The sequence below is a fragment of the Monodon monoceros genome, unplaced genomic scaffold (assembly GCF_005190385.1).
Source record: "Monodon monoceros isolate NGI ecotype Baffin Bay Population unplaced genomic scaffold, NGI_Narwhal_1 Super_Scaffold_11, whole genome shotgun sequence".
In the NCBI taxonomy this organism is placed as follows: domain Eukaryota; kingdom Metazoa; phylum Chordata; class Mammalia; order Artiodactyla; family Monodontidae; genus Monodon; species Monodon monoceros.
Genome location: NW_021703767.1, coordinates 18,928,534 through 18,948,475, shown reverse-complemented (window position 1 = coordinate 18,948,475; position 19,942 = coordinate 18,928,534). Strand labels below are relative to the sequence as shown.

Sequence of the window (19,942 nt, the reverse complement as noted above, 5' to 3'; positions counted from 1 at the left end):
ATGTAGATTCTAGTTACTCTTCAGGACATCTTTCAAATTCCACCTTCTCTATGCAGCCTTCCCTCTTCTCCCTTCTGGAAGAAGTTTCTTTCTTCTCTGAATTTCCATAGCACTTGGTTTTCTTATGGCACTTGTTGGTTTTATATTTCTTAATACAGTTATGTATGTACATCTCTGGCATCACCACCAATCTATTAATAGAACCACTTTGAGAAAAGAGCCACGTTTTACATACATATTTATAAGCCCCAAAGTATTTAACTGTATCTAATGTGTAGTCAGTATCCAGTAAGTGCTAAATGAATTTTTTAAGATCAAGAGCACTTGTGAAAGGGCAATTTAAAGAGTATTTATTGATAAAATTTCTCCATAGATTTAGAATATTAATACTGTATTTTGCAGTGTTATTATAATCCAGTTCATTTGTTATGCAGAGTCACACAAATTAATGCTCCATGAATTAAGGCTGGACAGACATGACTTTTATTCTACTCCTGTTAGTTATTAGGCATCCATTTCCACACAGTTCTTAAAAAGATCTTAAAATATTTTTCTACTAGAGTATGTCTTTATACTTTTTAGTAAGAAAATGTTGTCAAAACAAATGAATATTGTGTCAACAATGGACTTGTTTAACTTCTTTAAGACTGAGGGCAGATGGTTTTAAAGCTCCATTTTATGATCTGTTTCAACACTGAATGTGCTACACAGAAGTGCTTCTTAAAGATGGTGTAAAAACTGAGATTTTTTTATGACCTGTAGTTAGATTCCTAAAGTTGCCCCCTGCCATTTAACTTTTCATTCTCAAGCTTCCTTTCCTTCCAAATATTTAACTACCATGAATTATACTGAAGTTGCTGTAGGTCAAGAAACCTAGTTTTCTAAATTTTAGGATAACATATAGCAAAAAGAATTAGAAAAAGTTTTATACGTAAAGACATATTCATGTAACAGAATGTCGACTGGGATTTTTCTTGTTGCCTGAAGGCTGACAAGTACCTCACTTTCTAAAGAAACCCATAACTAATTTGGGTATAAATACCTGCTTTGATGTTCATGAAGAGACAGTTGTGCTACCCTGAAATTATTACCCTGGTCCTCTCTCCTTTACCCCACCACACAAAATCCATAAACTGAAGTGTGTAGGGATGGATTGGGGGTGGGGCGCAATGGAGAGAGACAGAATGAATTGTCCAAGTCGTGTGAGTTTGTCAAAGTTGTGAGTTCTACTTCCCAACTCACCCCCCAAGGCAAGTAAAGAGGATTTTAAAGAGGATCACCTGCAACAATTGAAGGCACATGCCAAGAAGCAAAGAGCTATTTGAGCAGAGTGAAAAGAGAGTTGGAAAAAGATATCAAGGTAGAGAGCAGGGGAAATGGTGAAGCACCTATCTTCCCATTGTATCTCAGGGCAAGGATGTGTGAGTTTCCTGTGGTCAAGTAGGCATCTTTGAAAGTAGCTGGCCTTGAGCCTTCTTGCCAGTGTCTGAGAGCAAACATCTGAAATAAGAGTCTGTGAACTGGACCATTGAGGTGGGAGCTGAGGGGAGTTTGGAAGAGATGGGTCGGACCTCCCATTTAAGGTAATCTGCATAATAGGAAACTTTCTAGCCCACAGAGCCTTCCAAGAACTCATACATTAAGAATCTAACCAGAGTAAGCATTTATAGGCCTGCCACACCAAGGGTAGCAACAATCAGAAACAAAATTCTACACTAAATGGATTTAAGTAAAAATCACCTACAACGGAAGCCCTCTTTGGTTATTACTATTATTATTAAAGGGAGTACTAGACACGTAACAGGCAGGCACATGTCCATTTCCAGTTCCTGTACCTTTCCTCAACTCAAATATGCCCTTATAAGAACACCAGTCTTCTTATAAGGACACCTGTCAGACTGGATTCAAGCCCACCCTAACAACCTCATTTTAACTTAATCCCCTTTAAGGGTCCCAATCCCCAAATACAATCACATTGGGAGGTTCTGAGAGTTAGGGCTTCAACATACGAGTTTTAGGGGAATATGATTCAGCCCACACTACCAGGCAAGGGAGAAAAATGCCATTTTAAACAGCTAAAAGCCTAGAAGGTTGAGGTCATTTGTAATAACATATAAGGTGGTCCCAAATGCTAAGTGCAGGACCACTTTCTTGTAGGCTGAAGTAACAGATAAAGGCTGGAGTTTGCAAATTTGGGGCAGGCTTACCAGAAAGTTGAAGGGTCTATGAGGAAGATGGGGCAATGGTTAACATCCATGACTCAAAGCACCACTACAGCATTCAGTTGGAAAAAAACAAGAGCACTTCTCTGGTCAAAATTTAGCTAAATGCATAGCCCTAAGATGTAGGGCATGAGTAGGATGCTTAACACAGTATTCTTGCAGAAAGCCACAAATAGAGTCCTTCTGTTTACATAATGAAGAGATTGGGATGTTCAAGCAAACTCCAAGTAGTTGCGAGACAGACAAAAAAAAATTTATGAAGATAATAGGTGTGAGATTATAAAAGGTAAAATTCAACTAAACTCTGAATTGGGGAGGGAAACATTAACGGAAAGGGTCAGCCCCATCTCCACCTAGACTGGCAGGGTCGCTGTTGACCCCAGGCTACTTGCTTGCCACAGGAGGGTGGAGTAGAGCCACTTCAGGGGAGGGGAAGTGACAAAGGAACAGATCAATGAGGCTTCCTTGGTTACCTTTAATGGTGCCATAATGAAACATCGAATTCTGTTTCAACGTCTACAACTATTTAAAAGTAGTCCAACTGACCCATCATTGCTTAGCTTCATTTGAAGAAAATTGGGCAGTTTCTTCCCACTACTTTACCCTCCCCAATTCCATCTCTTCACATCTTACTAATCACACCTATACCATTAGGAAATATTTGTGGATCTTTTGAAAAAGGTATTCCTCACCAGGTTGAGACTTCAGCTAGTATGGCATGCCATAGTAAAAATCTATTTCTCTTTTGAAGTGAGCTAACCTCATAAGAAAGGCTGTATTTCTGACTTCACATTTTTGAAGGAAATCTCTACAGCTTTACTAAAGACAGGTATTTACTGACATAAGTTAGAGAGATTGTCAGATAGAAAAAGGCACAACTGCTTTTCCTGTTTTTAAAAAAGAATAATTAAAAATAAAACCATCTACTCTCTGAAATTTTGATGTGCTTGCTCTGCCACTTCTCTGGCACATCATATCTGCTGGACCTTCCATCAGCTGGGCAAACAACACCATAGAGCTTAATATATATATATATTTTTTGCGGTACGCAGGCCTCTCACTGTTGTGGCCTCTCCCGTTGCGGAGCACAGGCTCCGGACGCGCAGGCTCAGCGGCCATGGCTCACGGGCCCAGCCGCTCCGCAGCATGTGGGATCTTCCCGGACCGGGGCCTGAACCCGCGTCCCCTGCATCGGCAGGCGGACTCTCAACCACTGCGCCACCAGGGAAGCCCTACAGCTTAATATTTTAAAGGAAATTCCTTTGTAGAACCCTCCCCTCCCCAGCTCCCAGCTCCCCCTGATCTATCCATATAGCCCCATAATAGACACTGTGATCATTACACTGCAAGGGAAGAGGAGGGACCTGAGTTACTGGGATAATAAAAGCATTTAACATACGAGGAGATGGAAGTTAAAACACAATGGATGTTCCTGGACATATTCACAATCACACTTGAGTTTCCTGAAAAAGCTATGAAAAAGGATTTATGAACCATTTCTTCATATTCTGGGAACGGGTATAACATTCTCCACAGCAAACATTCCTTAAGTCAGGGTGGCTCCCCTCCAGCAGTAAGTCTCCGCAACAAAAAGGACACCCCTGCACTCAGAAGAATCTGGCAAGTAGTACCCAATTAATCCAAGGTCTCCATCTGCTTTGATATAACCAAATGGGAGGATCTAAAAACACAGAATTCAATACACTCAAGTGTATACCCAACACCACCAAATAATTTATTTTGAAATCAGAATTAAAAGAACATATGACAGTTGTGAAATGTATGTTTATGCTGTTACTTCTGATCAGTTATACAATAATCTAGGACAAATTACCAGATAAATTTTACATTATTTCTTCAGGACTGTGGTTTCTCGACGACTTCAAACTTGGGATCTAAGAGGAAAAAAAGGTTCAAGCTTAGCCATACTGCAATAAAGTTCATCTTCTAGAAAGTTTTAATATTTAACTCATCAATCTTCTGATTTTTTAAAGAAACATCTACATGGAAATATAACAACTGCTTAAGATTTATTCAGGACTTACAGTGAGCCAGGCTCTCTATGTCATTTAACTACAACTATCATTATGAGGAAAACAGCATAATTCTCCCCAAATGTCAGATGAGAAAGAGGGACCAATTAACTATCCAAAATCACACAGCTCATAAGTGATATTGTCAGGAGTTTGATTTTAGATCCCTGCCGTTTAACTTCTATGCTATTTGATCTCCTACTCCAATGGCATTTATCCCAGAGCTTCCCATGCACATGTCACTGTTCTAATAAATTCACATGTAATTGTCATTTAATCCTCTACACAACCCAAGTAAGTATAAATATTCTCCACTTAAAATGATCTCCCACAACAATGAATCTGTGATTAAAAAGACTTACCTTCAAATGTGAAGTTAGGGAACATATTCATGTCTGCTTTACCATACATTTGCTTAAGCTTAAAAAGCTCCCTGTCTAGTTCTTGCTGATACTCTGGGCCAACATCAACAGGTCCTCCAGATGTCCTGTTGTGTAAACGACCAAGTTGAAAACAGATTTTAATCATTAGTTTACAAAAACAAAATTAAGTTTCATAGATCTTCTATATGTAGGGAAAAGCAGACTTTTCTGAAAGATAACAAGCAGTTCCACTTGAATTTCAGCTCAAACTATTTTAACTATTACGAGGTTTCACATAAATGAAGCAACTTCAAACAAACCTCTAACATTCAAGGTCTGTCAGTATCAAGGATACTTATTAAAAGTCAACCTCTCAGGGTCTAAGCAGCAATAAGGTACAATGGCCAAGTCTGCGGGGTCTGGGGTGAATGACTGCTTCCGTTTCAGCGTCAGCTCTACAATTTAGTAACTGTGTGAACTAGAGCAAACCGTGTGAACTAAACTCTACATCTACAACTCCAAGTCTTACCTGATGGTGGCGTTGAGAGAAAGGGAGATTGTGTACATGTACCACTCAGCATAGTGCCTGGCACACAGTGAGCACTCAGTTATCTACTATCACTATGATTTAGATCAACCACCACTGGACGGCATTCAAAAACTTTAAGTCTCTATAATAGGGGCCTAACAAAGAAGCAAATTACTTCCTACCCCCAGAGGTTTTGCCATTTAGAAGAAAAAAATAACATGTTTATAAACAATTATGCTGTAAGGGAGTTAGGTGATAACCTACAAGGACATGGTTTAACAAAAAGCTACTTGAATTGAGGGATCACTTTTGCTAAGCTGAACAGGGAAATTTCATTTTAAAAAGGTGGCATTTGTGACAAACCATGCATTTGGGTCAGATTTTAATTTGAGACGTTCTAAGACTGAAAAAGCAAGGATGAGGAGGTGGTAAAGCACTGGCTGTATGTGGGGAACACTAAACAGCCTAGAGGGAAAAGCCAGCGGGACCCAGATCACAGGAGGCCGAGAATGTTAAGCCTGGGACTTTGTATTTTGTTTGCTAAGCAATAAAATGACAAAATTAGAGCTGTGCTTTGGAAAGATAAATATAGCATCATGGACCAGCAGTGTTTACACAAATTCTGTTTGTCAGAATGTTACTGCCCACTTATCAATGAATATAATAAAAAAATCTATAAGTGAAAATTCTATCAAGGCTAATATTTTCACCCATGCCTATGATAAAAGCATGGGATCTTATTTATGCTACAGAATTTCCACAAAAAATACTGAGCCAGCTCTAATTTAAGAACTTGTTAATGATGTTTCTTGCTATGGACCCAATGTTCTTCTACATCAGCATGTGCAATAGAACCTTCTGTGATAATAGAAATGCTCTATGTATGTGCTGTCTAATATGGTAACCAGTAGCCATATCTGGTATTGAGCAATAGAAGTGTGACTAAGGCAACTGAGGAACTGAATTTTTATTTACACTTCATTAGAATTTGAATAGTCACATGTGATTAATAGCTATAGAGATATACAGTTCAGTTCTAGATAGAGCCTTCAACCAGATACTTTGATGACTGTTGTCCAGCTCTGGGATCCACAAGCTTTTAGAAACATTCACTCTTCCAAGCCGCCTTCCAAAATGCACCAGCTAGAAAGGAGCATTTCTTCCTATGAGTTCTCCAAACACTGAATGTGTCACTATCTTAGCATCTAACCTATTTAAACTTATATTGTATTTACTTGCTTAGAAACTTTCTACCCCATCAGACTTTAAGAATATTGTGTAGGGATTCCCTGGTGGCACAGTGGTTGAGAGTCCGCCTGCCGATGCAGGGGACACAGGTTCATGCCCCGGTCTGGGAAGATCCCACATGCCGCGGAACGGCTAGGCCCGTGAGCCATGGCCGCTGAGCCTGTGCGTCCGGAGCCTGTGCACCGCAACGGGAGATGCCACAACAGTGAGAGGCCCGTGAACCGCAAAAAAAAAAAAGAATATTGTGTAAATGCAAAGTGGCTTCTTTCTTTGTAGCCCACCACTGTTAATAGTCCAGCGCTTTGCACATGATAGACAACCAAATAAAACAAAACTCTGAAATGATCTGTATCACTTTTCTGAAGATTTGGGCGTTGAACTTGATGCTAAGGTCATCATTCATCTCCAAAACTGTGTGGTTCTATTATTATGTTGCTCCTGGACTTGCTTTATGTCATAAAGCAGGAGTCTTTTGATATTCCCAGAAATATATAAATATGGAAGTAGCATTAAAGAAAAAATGTTGTGTCTATACATTTCCCCCAAATCATGATGTCACAGAAAGGGCACTGAATTGAGAGTTAGAATATTTTGATTATGTTTTCCCCACAATTAGTTTTATGACCTTAGGCTAATCAATGTCTAAGGGGCTTAGTTTTTCTCAAATATGGTTCCTAAATGATTTCCAAGATCCCATGTACTTGTATGAATTGATTCTAGTTTATAATAAATGACATTATAGTAGGGATATATCTAAAATGGCACTAGATTTAATGGGATTCTCCCTTGGAACCCATATAAGGAAGAGAAAATTTGGGACTTAAAAAAAAAAAATCAAGATTCTCATCTTCTTCTTTGGAGCAGGTAATGAACCTTTATGATAGAGATCAGCTCAGTGAAGGTCTTAGACACTTTCAAACGCCAAGTAATTTTTTATTACCATCTCAAAACTTACATACTTTGAATATTCACACGTACACCATAGTTGATTATCTACCCACTTACTGTCGCTTAGCTCTATATTCTCTAATCTTGTCCACGAAGAGTTTCTGGACAGGATCAAGTTCCTTATTAAATGCCACTGCTGTAAAACCGATGTTCCTCCTCAAAGAGACGGAGACTGCAGACTGAATGACAGAGGTCAACCTGAAGAGCCTCTGAAGAATCATGGTGATTCTGTTACTGGAGACAAGCACCAGAATGTGAAGATACTTTAAAATAGATATAATTGTAAAACACCTGTTAATATGTTATAGTGGGCATCTAATTCTACTAATTGCTACAGAACTTAAATCATACCAGAATTCAGTAAACACTAAGAACAGTCACCTGACCATAGCTCCCTTCCCCTCTCTACCCCACACTGCAAGTTTTTTGCTTCTTAACCAAAAGGCCCTGGAACCTAGCAGCAGTTAGGAACCACTCAGGCCTGCGTGTGGCTCCACTAGGGTCAGACGCAGAAAGAAAGCTCAGAATCTGGGATGGCATGTTTTCTTCTCCATGAATTTATTAGTCTTGGCTGCCCACCCTCAGCAGAAAAAGAATAATACTGATCCCCAAATTAACGTACCAGGTTTCCCTGACTCCCTCAAAAGGCAAAAAGGGAGCTGTGCAGGGAGACTGGAGACAGTTGCCTGAGCCCTCAGTTTCTACTTCCCGGGCCCACAGGGAAAGAAACTCTCTGCTTGTTACAACTGCAGGATTCTAGACATTCAAGGACACTGTAAAAACCAAATCTAAGTCCAAAAGAACCAGCAAGTAAGACAGCAACTAGTCCAAGGGAGCCCACCAACAAGAGAGGAAAAATCAAGCAGTACAATCTAATCAGTGAAATAGAATTTGTGAAGGAGAAGAAAGTCTGAACTTTTAAAATAAGCACTTAAAGACTTCTAAGTCCTAGACTTCCTGAAGCTAAAATACATGGTCATCTAACTAAAAAATTACAGTATATAAATTAGAGAATGATCTCAGTTGAGACCTCATTTAGTGTCCTGAAAAGATCAAATGCAAAAAAAAAAAATTGTATGCAAACAGAAATTCCAAAAGAAAAGAAATAAATAGGGAGACCATAAATAATTAGAAAAAACTGCCCAAGATGAAGAAAGGCTGATTAAACTGAAAGGGCTTACCAAACCCTTCTGGAATGATGATAAAGATTCACACCTCAATACAGCCTGGTAAAATTTCTGAACCTTAAAGTGAAAACCCAACATGCTAACATGTTTCCCATGCCCCCCCCAAATTACCTAATAACAGCAATAACAATAAGCATCATCTCACTGACACTGGACTACTATTAAATTATAATACTACTGCTCAAAGTGTGGTCTGGGGACCAGCGGTAGTATTGCCTTACTGGTCTATAGTAATACCAAAATTGGCAATAAGCATTTAGAAGCTTTTACAGCAAATTGACAGAGTAATTCATATCTGTTGAATTTAATAATACAAAAAGAGTTCATATTTTGTGTGTCTTCATTGTTTTGTCTTTCATCTACTAATTTTTCCAGTAATTCATTTTTACTGTATTCTTCAAAAATATCCACACGGGTTGAGGGGAAAATGGCCCTTTACTAATGAGAGTTGGAAAGCACTAAGCTAGACGACAATGGAGTAGCACAGCAGTTCTCAAATACAGGTGGCGGTATCCCCCAGGAGATATCTGGCAATGTCTGAAGACATTTTTGGTTGTCTTGATAGCGGCAAGTGTTACTGGCCTCTAGTGGATAAAAACCAGGATGCTGCCAAACATCCTATAACAACAACAATAATAACAATAGCCTGCCCACAACAAAGAAATATCTGGTCGAAAATGTCAATAGTGCTAAGGTTGAGAAGCCCTGAAATTGCACATAAAAACCACCAAAAGAAATCCTACAATCAACCAAATATCCTTCACCTGCCAGCATGAAAGAAAACTATTTCAAGAAATTAAAGATTTCATCATACATCACTCTTATACCTCATCAGAGGAAATAAAGGGGGGGGAGGGGAGGCTCCAAGCAAACAACAAATGACCTTAAGGTGCCACTTAATAGCATTCTCATTTTACACAGAAACTGAGGCTTAGCTGTAAGTACCTGATCCCAGGTTACACAGTAGAATTTGACAGAACACAAACATATTTTTCAAATTGTGCAATTCAGTGTATATTTTCCCCTTTGGCAATGTAAAGACACACAACACTCTGCAATGTGGTCACCTAACACTTGATCAGCCCTAGGTATTTTGCAAAGTACTTCTAGACATATTCTCTCCTTGTACCCTTATGGCAATACTTTGAAGAAACAGAGAAAGGTGTTCTTATCCCTCCTTTACAGATAAGAAAATGTTTAAGAAAAGTGATTAAATTATTCATATTCCCACAGTTAATTTGCTCTAACATTGCAAAGATCATGTTACTCCTACTGCAACATGGGTAAAACCCATTTTCATTTTTTCTATTTCTATCATCTAAGTACGAATGATTCCCAAATCACACTTCTAATTTTGGTCTTTTTCCTGAACTCCAAACCTATACATTCGACAGCTCTCATCCTTTCCTAAGTCCTACCGGGCCCTCAAATTCAACTTATCTAAAAAATGAACACATAATCTCACTATCAAAACTTGCTCCTTTTCCTTTATTCCGTTTCATTTTTTTCCCCACTGATTAAAGATCTAGTGAGAAAGATACATGTTATTACACAAATAGGTATAAAATACCAACTATGATTAAGTTCTCTATTCGAGTACTATGAGGGGCCACGCCAGCCTATGATAGGGATTTGACACACTCAGAAAGACTGGGGAAGGCAACAGCAAGAAAAGGGTACAGCGTAAGAGGCGGCCTTATGCTGAGAGGGAGCACGGTTCTCCCGTTTACAATGATGACTGACCAGCCTTTCGCTGCGATTTCGGCGCATGTTCATTGCTGAAGTCAATCCTCAACTCGCCTGACTTAACCGGCTCTCTTTTTCCCTCCTGGAATCCGTGATGTAAAACAAAGCTGCTTAACCAAGTTTTAGCACCACCAACGTTTTTAGGTAGGTTGCAAACTTTTAAGATTACTATTATCCTTTCCCCTCTTACGTTCTACTTTTAAATGCTGTAGTTCAGAACAATCGCCCGCGCGCCAGGGCTGAGCAGGCCTGGCTGAAGACCGGCCCCGCGGGCATGACCTTGGCTGCCCCAGCCGAGCGGCGGGTCCATGAAGCGCCGGCCCCCCTGACTCCCACGCCACCCTGAGCGTCAGGCTGGCCCTGAGAGCGGTATTATCAGGGCTACCTACTGAGTCTACCGCAAACTTCAAGGCCTAAAGGCGCCGAGGTCAGCAATGACTCCGGGCCAGACCGTGAAGGTGTCCAGGATACAGGCTGCTCTCTCTTTCAGAAAGGCAGAGGCGATAGGCATCCCAGACCTCGTGAAGAAACCCAGAATGCTCGTCCCTAGAGGCCAAGTGAGTCCAGTTACCCTCCCAGTCACCTTGCACTTGGTGCCGAGCTGCCAGAGCCACCACCACCACCACCACCACCGATGCCACCGCCGCCGCCGCCGCCGCCGCCGCCACCGCCGCTGCCACCGTTTTACTTCCGGCCCTGGCTCCGCCCCCCCGCCTACCCGCCATCGCAATGCATTATGGGCCGCCGTTTCAGTCGGTCGACACTCACCGGACAGGAAGCGTCTCGGAGACAGTCGGCGACCGGACGGCTCTAGGTGAGACAGAAGCCAAACAGGAGGAGGAAGTGGAGGGTAAGTGCTTCCGGGTCCCCTGGCGACGCCTCCGCCATCTTTCCTTCTCCCAAGTTGACCTGCTCTCTTTTTCCCTCTCGGAAACCTTGTGTACGCATGCGCACTTGGACTGGCCTTTCCCCTAGTTCAATCCCCACCGCCCCGAGTCAGCGTCCTCTTCCTTGGGGTGGTTGAGGTGTACGACTGTGCAGGCAAAGTGACAGAGTGTAAAACAAAGCGGATTGGGGCGTTGGGCTCCCTTCTGCCTCGTGAGCCTCCGTTGCCTCGGGCGTTCGTTTCGCGCAACCTGCTGGGAGTTGTAGTCCCGGACCCGGGGGTGCCTGGGAGGTGGGAGGGGGGGTTGGAGTTTCTCTGCGCCGTTTTCGCGGGAAGGGCCCAGGGGCCTCTCACTTCGAGTCGCTGGAGCTGTGGGTCTTACCGGGAGAGACGCCGCACGTGGAGCCCGCGGCGCTGCGGTTTTCAGCCGGCTCTGGACTGCGGGCGGGGGCGACGGGGCCGAATCCAGAGCGGGTGAGTGCGGCCGCTGGGGAGGAGGGGAGCGCGGGTCCGCGCGGGCCGGCTTCGTTCCGGGGCCTTCTCCCCCACAGCGGCCCCCCCGCGGCCGCCTCTGTGTTTTGTTTCCGCTGGTCCCCGGCGCTGTGACTCCCATTTCCGTTCGTGGAGGCTTGAGGGAGCCGGGTGGGGAGGGGCGGGGGAGGCTGTGCGGGGAGCGGAGGGGAGGGGCGGGGGGCGCGCGGCGCGGGGCTCTGCTAAGCCGCGCGCACTCGGGGCCCCGGTCGTTCGTGTCACCCTTCGCCGCCCCCTTCCCTCACTATCCCCTGCTCGACTGTCCGCCGTGGTCCGCATTCGCCGCGGTCGGGATCTGATCCTGACGCCCCGGGGATTTCAGAGGAACATGCAAAACCATCCTCCTTGCCAACTCAGCGATTCGCTTTCACTTCGTATCCAGTTGTCTTTCTAGAATTCTTACAGTTGCATCAAATCTATCTATTAATGTATATGGTGTCCGTTGGGTTTCTTTTAAAAACGAGGAAGTGTGAGGCAAGGGGAAAATGATGGGTTAGTGTAGCTTGTCAGCTTTTTTAGTTTTTTTGTGTACTGGAAGATACGCCCGCGCGTGTTTGTATTTAGGAACCCTAGTTTGATTAGGTTAACGGCAGAGAGGACAACGCCTGATGTTGCACTGCAAGATGACGAGTAGTGATTTAGAAATACGCGCAGTAGGTCAGAGTCGTGAGAGGAGCAAAGTTTAGAAAGGTCCACTTAAGCAAAGTGAAGAACTGGACAGTGATAACGTTCTTAGGTACTTTGCTGTTCTTAAATATCAAACTGGTCCAACTCGTTCGGAACTACTTAAAGGGAATAATAATTTCTCTCTCTTAGGGTTTGATCCAAGCTTTCCAAGCTTATTTATTTTTAAACATATTCTGACACTATGGACTTAAGCAGTTTTTACGTGGATTGCGTCTACAGGACCAATGCCATGAGGGGTGTATAGTCTTGAAGTAAGAAAATAATGAGCTAGGTGTTTCGTTGAGGCAAGTCATGAGAGCATGTGGAGGCTGAATACCAAATTAAAACTGTTGACTTTAATCTTCCTCCAGCTTTTATTTATGAAACTTCAAGTTTACAGGAAAATTGAAAAAATTATACAGTGAAATTATACAAGGAACACCTTCACCCCCAGGGTCACCAAGTGTTAACCTTTCTCCACACTTGCTTTCTTTCTCCATGTGTATCCACACAGATATATGTGTGTTACTTTTTCTTAGCTATTGACTTTATCTTTAAGAAACAAAAATGTCTTTTAATTTACTCAGGATACTTAACAGTATTTTTTAGCTTGAGAGAATGTGCAGTTATCTGGTAGGTACTCCCAGATTGCACTTGTATTTATGTATCTTTTATTTATTTATTATCCTTTATTTATTTATTGTCCTTTACTGGGAAAAATTGGCCTAAACTCTGTAAACTAATAATATGTTCCAGTGAAGAATAATCCTCAAATTTATCTGTGACTCTAAACGAGAATGATAAACATAACTGTATTTTAAAGAATAGTAACCTTTCCTGGAATTGTTAGTTAAATATAAATTTAGTTTGTATTCATTTTGTGAAGTGTTCTGAACCCAGGTTAGATTTAATCTAGGAGAAACCAGGGTGTCAAGGGGCACCTTTTCCTAGGGGGAAGGGCTCAAAGTAATGCTCTCTTCTCCATTTTCTTACGTATTGATATAGAATCCTGGGGAATTGTTTCCAGAAAAAGAGCTAAGACCCACTCAAGCAGTGATATCAAAGATTTGGACAGTTTCCCAAATCTCTCCATTGCTTCTTTAGCTTAAATTTAGAGAATTGAGAAAGAGGAAGATCAATTCAGGGACTGTAAGTAGCATGAGTTTTTCCAAAAGCATATTGGATTCTTTTTTTTTTTTTTTCTTTATTTGGCACCTTCTAGAGACTGATCTGTGACTTTTTTGGAAGATCACAAGGTAAATTTCTTAACAATCCTCTGTCTTAGTGCTTATACTCAGAGGTACCAAAGGTGTCCCTGCTGATAAGCCCTCAGGGCCTTTTCTCAGCCTCTGGTTGTTACCAGAAAACTGGGTTCATCTCTTGGTGGGTGGCAAGACAAAAGACACAACCAAGCCAAAGATCAGAAGAAGAAAGGGTGTACTACTTGCAGCAAGGAGAATACCAGGATCTTCCCAAAGCAGTATCCTGAACAGCAAAATTGATGACCTTTTAAGCTAAGGGTACTTGCATATTCATGAAGGGTTTTGGGTGGTGCATGCCTATTCATGAAGGGGCTTCAGCAGGAGAATTCAGCATAGAATTGGGGCAAAGGTTGACAGCATCCATGCTTTAGTTGATTGAAGTCACAAGGGTCAGAAAAGGTCAACATTATCATCCCTTAGGTTACAGTTGATCTGATGGTTGAGCGCTAGGGGGGGGTTTAAATTCTGAAAAACAGCTTAAGAAAGTGCTTCAGGCTAATCTTTACCATGGAAACAGAACTGGAAGTCTTTATAACTGATTTATTATCTTTGCTATTGTTACTCCTTAAGAGCATTATTACTGAGACCTGTTCAAGGGTAATCATTGTGGCCAGGCTTAGATTCCCAAATGGCTTAGGCCAAAAATGGCTTCTCATGTCAAGAAAGCCATGCCTGGTCCTTCTTCTCTGGGTACCGCCTACCCTATCTGCTTACAGTTACTGCTTCTTAGGCTTTCTGTTTTTCCAAAGTTCCTAGAAAATTCACTTGTTTTCTAATCTTTTTTTTAAAGTTGGTTATGGAGATGGGAGTGGATGTCCTTGTAGGCCCTGAAAATACAACATAAATGATCCTTTTAAGTGCTGTCCTGCTAAAAACCTTATTCTGGTTCTTACTTTTTTTGTACAGTTTTTATGATTTTTGCGCGTGTGTGTGTACATTACCTCCTTGTTTCTAACGGCTACTATAGTTCCATAGTGTGTACTTCTTTCACATTTTCTTGTATCCGCAGTACTCTCTTACCATGGATATTGGCTTCAGCTTTCAGCTATCTCCAGCAAAGCTGCCTTTAACATCCTATTATCAATCATTGTGAGAATGTCTCTGGAATGCTTATCTGAGGGCAAGATTGCTGGGTCATAAGTCTAAGCACTTTATTTGAGCAAGTGCTGCTAGATTTTTCTCAAAAATAGTCCTGTCTATACTCTATCAATAGTCCTGTCTATATTCTATGCCCCCATGTCCCTGCTAACTCTTTTCAGTATTCAACGTTCTAATCTTTGCCATATATGCACAGTATAAAGTGAATCATTTGAATGTGAGCATTTCTTCATGTCCGTAGCCATTTTGGTTTCTCTTCATGTGAGTTTCCTTTTTCTGTGCTTTACTGACTTTTCTAATTTGTCCTGACTTTTGGGGGGGTGTTATCAACTTGCAGGAGTTCACTGTGTATTCCAATTATTAGTCCTTTGTCATGTGTGGATATTGGAAATATCTGTTTCTACTCTGTAGCCTGTCAGTTAAACATAACTCTTAATTTTTATGTAAGGAAATATATCAGTTTTTTTCCTTATGGTTTATGTTTTTGAAATTATATTTAAGAAATCTTTTCTATCATTAGACCACAAAAAAATTCCCACCATTTTCTTCTATTAGCTTCATAGTTTTACCTTTCACATTGAAGCCTTTTAGGCTTCTGGAGTCAGTTATACAGTGTGTAATAGTTGTTATAACATTCACTTATCCAACACATTTTAATAGAGTGCCTACAAAGGGAGAGGCAGTTCAAAGTTCTTTGTATATATCTGTGAACAAATACCCCTTCCCAGGTGAGCTTGTGTTGTCCTACAAGGATAGGCCCTATTGGGTCACCACCTCCTGTTTTGCTCTAGTGCTCAGGATGAATTCCATAGTTTTACATAGTATCTGTTAAGAAATAGGCTTTATGGGGAAAGGGAAGACTTACTAGGCCAGGGTCAGCAAGAAAAGAAAACAAAAGCCCTTCATTCTTTCATCATCCCAACCAAAATCTGCTGGGGCCTAGGCATTCTGCTGGATGTGCATGATGTGTATCTATTTCAGTGGAGAGCCCCACCCTCTTATTATGCTTTCTTATTGTAGGGGAGCTGTGAGAGCAACCTTAATAATGTGGGGAAAGTCAGATCATTTTTGTACTAGGCAGTCTAGATTTGGATGCCAGCGATTTATAGACTAAGTTGTCAGAAAACCAGCTCCCCAGCATTTGGAGATGTTTGGACCTGAGGAGAGTTACAATCCTTTTTAAAGTGGGAAGGAAGACTGTGTTAGTTTCCCAGAGCTACTGTAACAAATTACTACAAACTTAGTGGCTTGAAAACAATTTATTATCATACATTTCTTGAAGTCAGAAGTCTGAAATGGGTCTTCCTGGGCTAAAATCAGATGTTGGCAGAGTTGCACGTCTTCTGGAGGCTCTAGGGGAGAATCTGTTTCCTTTTTCCAGGTTTTAGAGGCTGCCTGCGTTCCTTGGTTTGTGGCTCCTTTCTTTCATCTTCAAAGCCAGTCATAGCCAGCCAGTCAAGTCCTTCTCACTTTGAATCACTCTGGATCTCTTCACATTCCCTCTTTCACTCTTAAGGATACTTGTGATTTCCTTGGACTCACCTAGATAAGCCAGGATAATCTCTGTATTTGAAGGTCAGTTTATTAGTAAACTTAATTCCCCTTGGCCATGTGATTTAGCATAATCACAGGTTCTGGGTTGTTATTGTACCTACCACAAAGACCTTGGTTCCTTGAGAAGTTGGGACCTGGGGAAGCCCCTCCCACCTCCAGTAGCTAGGGGAAGTCCGTAGGCCAGGCAAACCAACTTAAGTTCCTGGGGTCACTTTGGGACAGTTTTGGTTTTTGCACCCTGGCAATGATCCAACAGAGAAAGAAAGACAATAAATGTAGTAAATTATTAGTATGTTAGAGGATGAGTGCTGTGGACAAGAAGAAAGATGCAAGGACAAGTAAGGAGGCCAGTGTGGGAGAGGGAGTCAGAGCAGTAGTAGAATGGGGATGGGGAGTAGATCACATAGGACCTTGTTGGCCATTGTGAAGTCTTTAGTTTTTTTTACTGTGAATGGTATCAAAGGAGTGCTGTGATGTAACTTCACTTTTAAAAAGGATCACACTGGCAGTTGTATTGACTGAAAATAGACTGTAGGGGGGCAAGGGCACCAACACAGGGAAACGTGTTAGGAAGAGGCTATTCCAGGTAAGAGATGGTGGAGGCTCTTGTTCTAGTGTATATTTGCAGTATAGAGCATGTACTTCAGTTGATAGACCTAAAGCATGACATTATGGAGCCACAGGCAGTTTAGCCTCACTAACCTCTGGATAGTTTTCTTATGAGGATGGACTCAAAATAAGATTGTTCTGTGTAAAGCATTTGAATGTGGTGCCTGATACTCAGTAAATAATGGTTATTATTAATAGGAATGAATATTTGAATTCTTCATTTTGTCAAATCTTTAAAGTGGGAGCATGGACTCCTTTGTAAACATTTAAGTACCAAATTTAGAGGACAATTCCTTGCAAGTCAGAGAGTCGAAGGCACTTAGAAGTACTTGTTTAGATGTAGTAGTAAAGTTAGAAAACTCTATTCTGGACTGAGAGTATATATCGAGTCCAGAGACAGATTCACTGACCTACAGTGAGGTCCTAACATCCTGAAACTTACATTAACACCTTGGAAATGGCCATAAAGAAATACCAATATATGCAGCTATTTTATGCATTACTTAGCATTTTTTTCATTATAATGTTTTAGTATCAGGAGTACAAATGGTACAAAATGGCACATAATGTATCAATGGTACAAAAATCAATGGAAGTTTAATGTAGCAGGTAATAATTTTACACGAGAGAATTAAAAACTGAAGTAATGGTTTGTTTAAAGTGTATAAAACCACATCTGAAAAACAATCATAAAAAATTCTAGTGTTGGGACTTCCCTGGTGGCATAGTGGTTAAGAATCCACCTGCCAGTGCAGGGGACACAGGTTCGATCCTCGATCCCTGGTCCAGGAAGATCCCACATGCTGCAGAGCAGCTGAGCCCGTGCGCCACAACTACTGAGCCCACATGCCACAACTACCAAAGCCCACGCACCTAGAGCCTGTGCTCTACAACAAGAGAAGCCACCACAATGAGAAGCCCGTGCACTACAACGAAGAGTAGCCCCCACTTGCCCCAACTAGAGAAAGCCGGCGCTCAGCAGCAAAGATCCAACGCAGCCAAAAAAAAAAAAAAAAATTCTAGTGTGTAATCAGGGCAATAATGCACATATCTATAATGATTTTGTTACTTTATTTTGCTGTTTGAGAATATTGTACTGGCATTTATAAGAAATGTAACACAAAGCTGGGATTAACTTGTAATTTATATTATTCTGTCAGTATAATGGTTTGCAATAAATTCTGCTAATAAGGTACAGCTTTTAGCTGAACGATTGTAGATTGTTCATCTCCATGTTGTTTTTTGTTTGGCCACACCATGCATCATGTGGGATCTTAGCTCCCTTACCAGGGATGGAACCCATGCCCTCTGCAGTGGAAATGCAGAGTCCAAATCACTGGACCGCCAGGGAATGTCCATGTTGATTTTTAAGCTGCAGGTTTGAATCTGTTATTAAGACTGAATTGCTGTAATATAGTTGACATGTCTTCACTTAATTTTGAAGTAACCTGAATTAATTTATTGACTGAGATTGGGCTGAAAACATCCCAGTAAGTCCAAGGGAATGATAATGATGTCATGTCAGGCTAATAAACACCATTTAAACAAAAACTAGTTTATAAATATTACTTGTGGATTTTCTTTTATATGTGAAGATTACTTCCTCCTCTTCTGCTTATCCTCCACTTTTATTTGAATTGGGTCTTTACTTATTGTATACCGTGTCTGCTTATGCAGATAATTTCAGAATGTCTTTCATTTTAACTTTTGTAGGGTCAGCTTTTGAAATACTTCAATCATGACGAAAAGAGAAGCAGAGGAGCTGATAGAAATTGAGATTGATGGAACAGAGAAACCAGAGTGCACAGAAGAAAGGTTGGTATTTTTTTAATTTACCACTTTTTATATTATCAACATGCCTAATTAAGAATGAAGCCAAGGGCTTCCCTGGTGGCGCAGTGGTTGAGAGTCTGCCTGCCGATGCAGGGGACATGGGTTCGTGCCCTGGTCCGGGAAGATCCCACATGAGAGGCCACAACAGTGAGAGGCCCGCGTACCGCAAAAGAAAAAAAAAAAAAATCAAGCCAAGTTCTTTTGGGGGCCTTTTTTTTTTTTCCAACTGACCTCAGCATTTTGCGGGATATGTATTGCCTTTTTCCTCAGACTTACTGGGTTTGTTGGTTTTGTAGCTGGGAGGAAAAGATAGTTTTAAAGACAGTAATAAGCATAGCTGATAATGATCAAGCAATTGATTGTGATGGTTTTTCCCCCTCAGGCACTGTTTGATTCTTTTTCCTTTTGTCAGTGCTGATTACTTTTATTTCAGTAAGAGTTTAATCCACAGCCTGAACTAATTCAACAAATAACAGCTGTCTGGAGTACATGAATAAATGAGACTGTAACTTGCCCTTGTAGAGACTACCTTGTATTTGAAGAAACATACATCTGTATGAGCCATCAAAGTACTAAGCATATAGAGAAGTGAAAGGTGTTAGTTTTTGGAATAGTAATAGAATATTACTCCATTAAGGAAGGAGGGCAGTGGTAATGAGTTCAGAATCCAAGGAGAGAATATGGGTAAAAAATAGGGATTTGGGAGTCAAGAAGGTTGAGGAGGGTAATGGCTAATAGTCCTACTTTACTGTGTAAAGCAGGAGATAATAAACTGAAAGTAAAAGGACCTAAAGGGTAGCAGAAAACTGACATAGAGTAACGAAGGTTTAGAACAACTATGATGGGAATGGAGAAGATCACTAAAGTTGAGTAGGATGCTGAGTGTTGAGAGTGCAGCTGAGGTTAAAGACCTTAAATTTTTTAAAAATTGTATTTTATTGTGGTAAGTATATTTAACACAAGATCTACCCTCAATAAATTTTTAAGTGTACAATACAGTATTGTCAACTGTAGGCATAATGTTGTGCAATGGATCTCTACAACTTATTCATCTTGCATAATTGAGATTTCATGCCAGTTAATTAGCAACTCCCCCATTTTTTCTGCGGTTACTTATGCCACCTCTTCTGCTCAGAAGAGGCGTTTGGCTCTACCTCAAAAGAGAAACCCCAGTTTAGTGTCCTCCGTCCTGTCCTCTCCCACCATGCCCTGGCACAGAAACATTTTC

At 41.2% G+C, this 19,942-nt stretch overlaps 2 protein-coding genes across 3 annotated transcripts in view; one reads left to right on the top strand and one right to left on the bottom strand.

Moving 5' to 3' along the window:
* Positions 1-3,936: 3,936 nt before the first annotated feature.
* On the bottom strand, positions 3,937-11,285 carry ATP5PF (ATP synthase peripheral stalk subunit F6). 2 transcript variants are annotated; one of them, XM_029214906.1, is made up of 4 exons: positions 11,044-11,285; positions 7,400-7,576; positions 4,618-4,742; positions 3,937-4,117 (listed from the first exon to the last, which is right to left on the bottom strand). In XM_029214906.1, exons 2-4 carry the CDS (start codon positions 7,561-7,563, stop codon positions 4,080-4,082), a joined length of 327 nt encoding a protein of 108 aa, XP_029070739.1. In that variant the 5' UTR covers positions 7,564-7,576; positions 11,044-11,285; the 3' UTR covers positions 3,937-4,079. The 2 variants fall into 2 exon arrangements, with proteins under 2 accessions (XP_029070739.1, XP_029070738.1); XM_029214905.1 differs by lacking the exon at positions 11,044-11,285 and adding an exon at positions 10,859-10,943.
* Positions 11,286-11,499: 214 nt separating this feature from the next.
* Positions 11,500-19,942, top strand: part of GABPA (GA binding protein transcription factor subunit alpha) — a 32,588-nt gene continuing 24,145 nt past the window's right edge. Inside the window, exons 1-2 of the mRNA XM_029214904.1 lie at positions 11,500-11,635; positions 18,595-18,696. Coding sequence (XP_029070737.1) covers positions 18,620-18,696 — 77 coding nt within the window. The 5' untranslated portion in view covers positions 11,500-11,635; positions 18,595-18,619. The remainder of the gene's footprint in view (positions 11,636-18,594; positions 18,697-19,942) is intronic.

Excerpts from the sequence above, each read along its gene's own strand:
- ATP5PF (XM_029214906.1), bottom strand. The coding sequence starts at position 7,563 with ATGATTCTTCAGAGGCTCTTCAGGTTGACCTCTGTCATTCAGTCTGCA. Across the intron at positions 4,743-7,399 it reads GAATATAGAGCTAAGCGACA|GACATCTGGAGGACCTGTTG; the intron begins GTAAGTGGGTAG and ends TTTACACAACAG. Across the intron at positions 4,118-4,617 it reads CCCTAACTTCACATTTGAAG|ATCCCAAGTTTGAAGTCGTC; the intron begins GTAAGTCTTTTT and ends TTTTCCTCTTAG.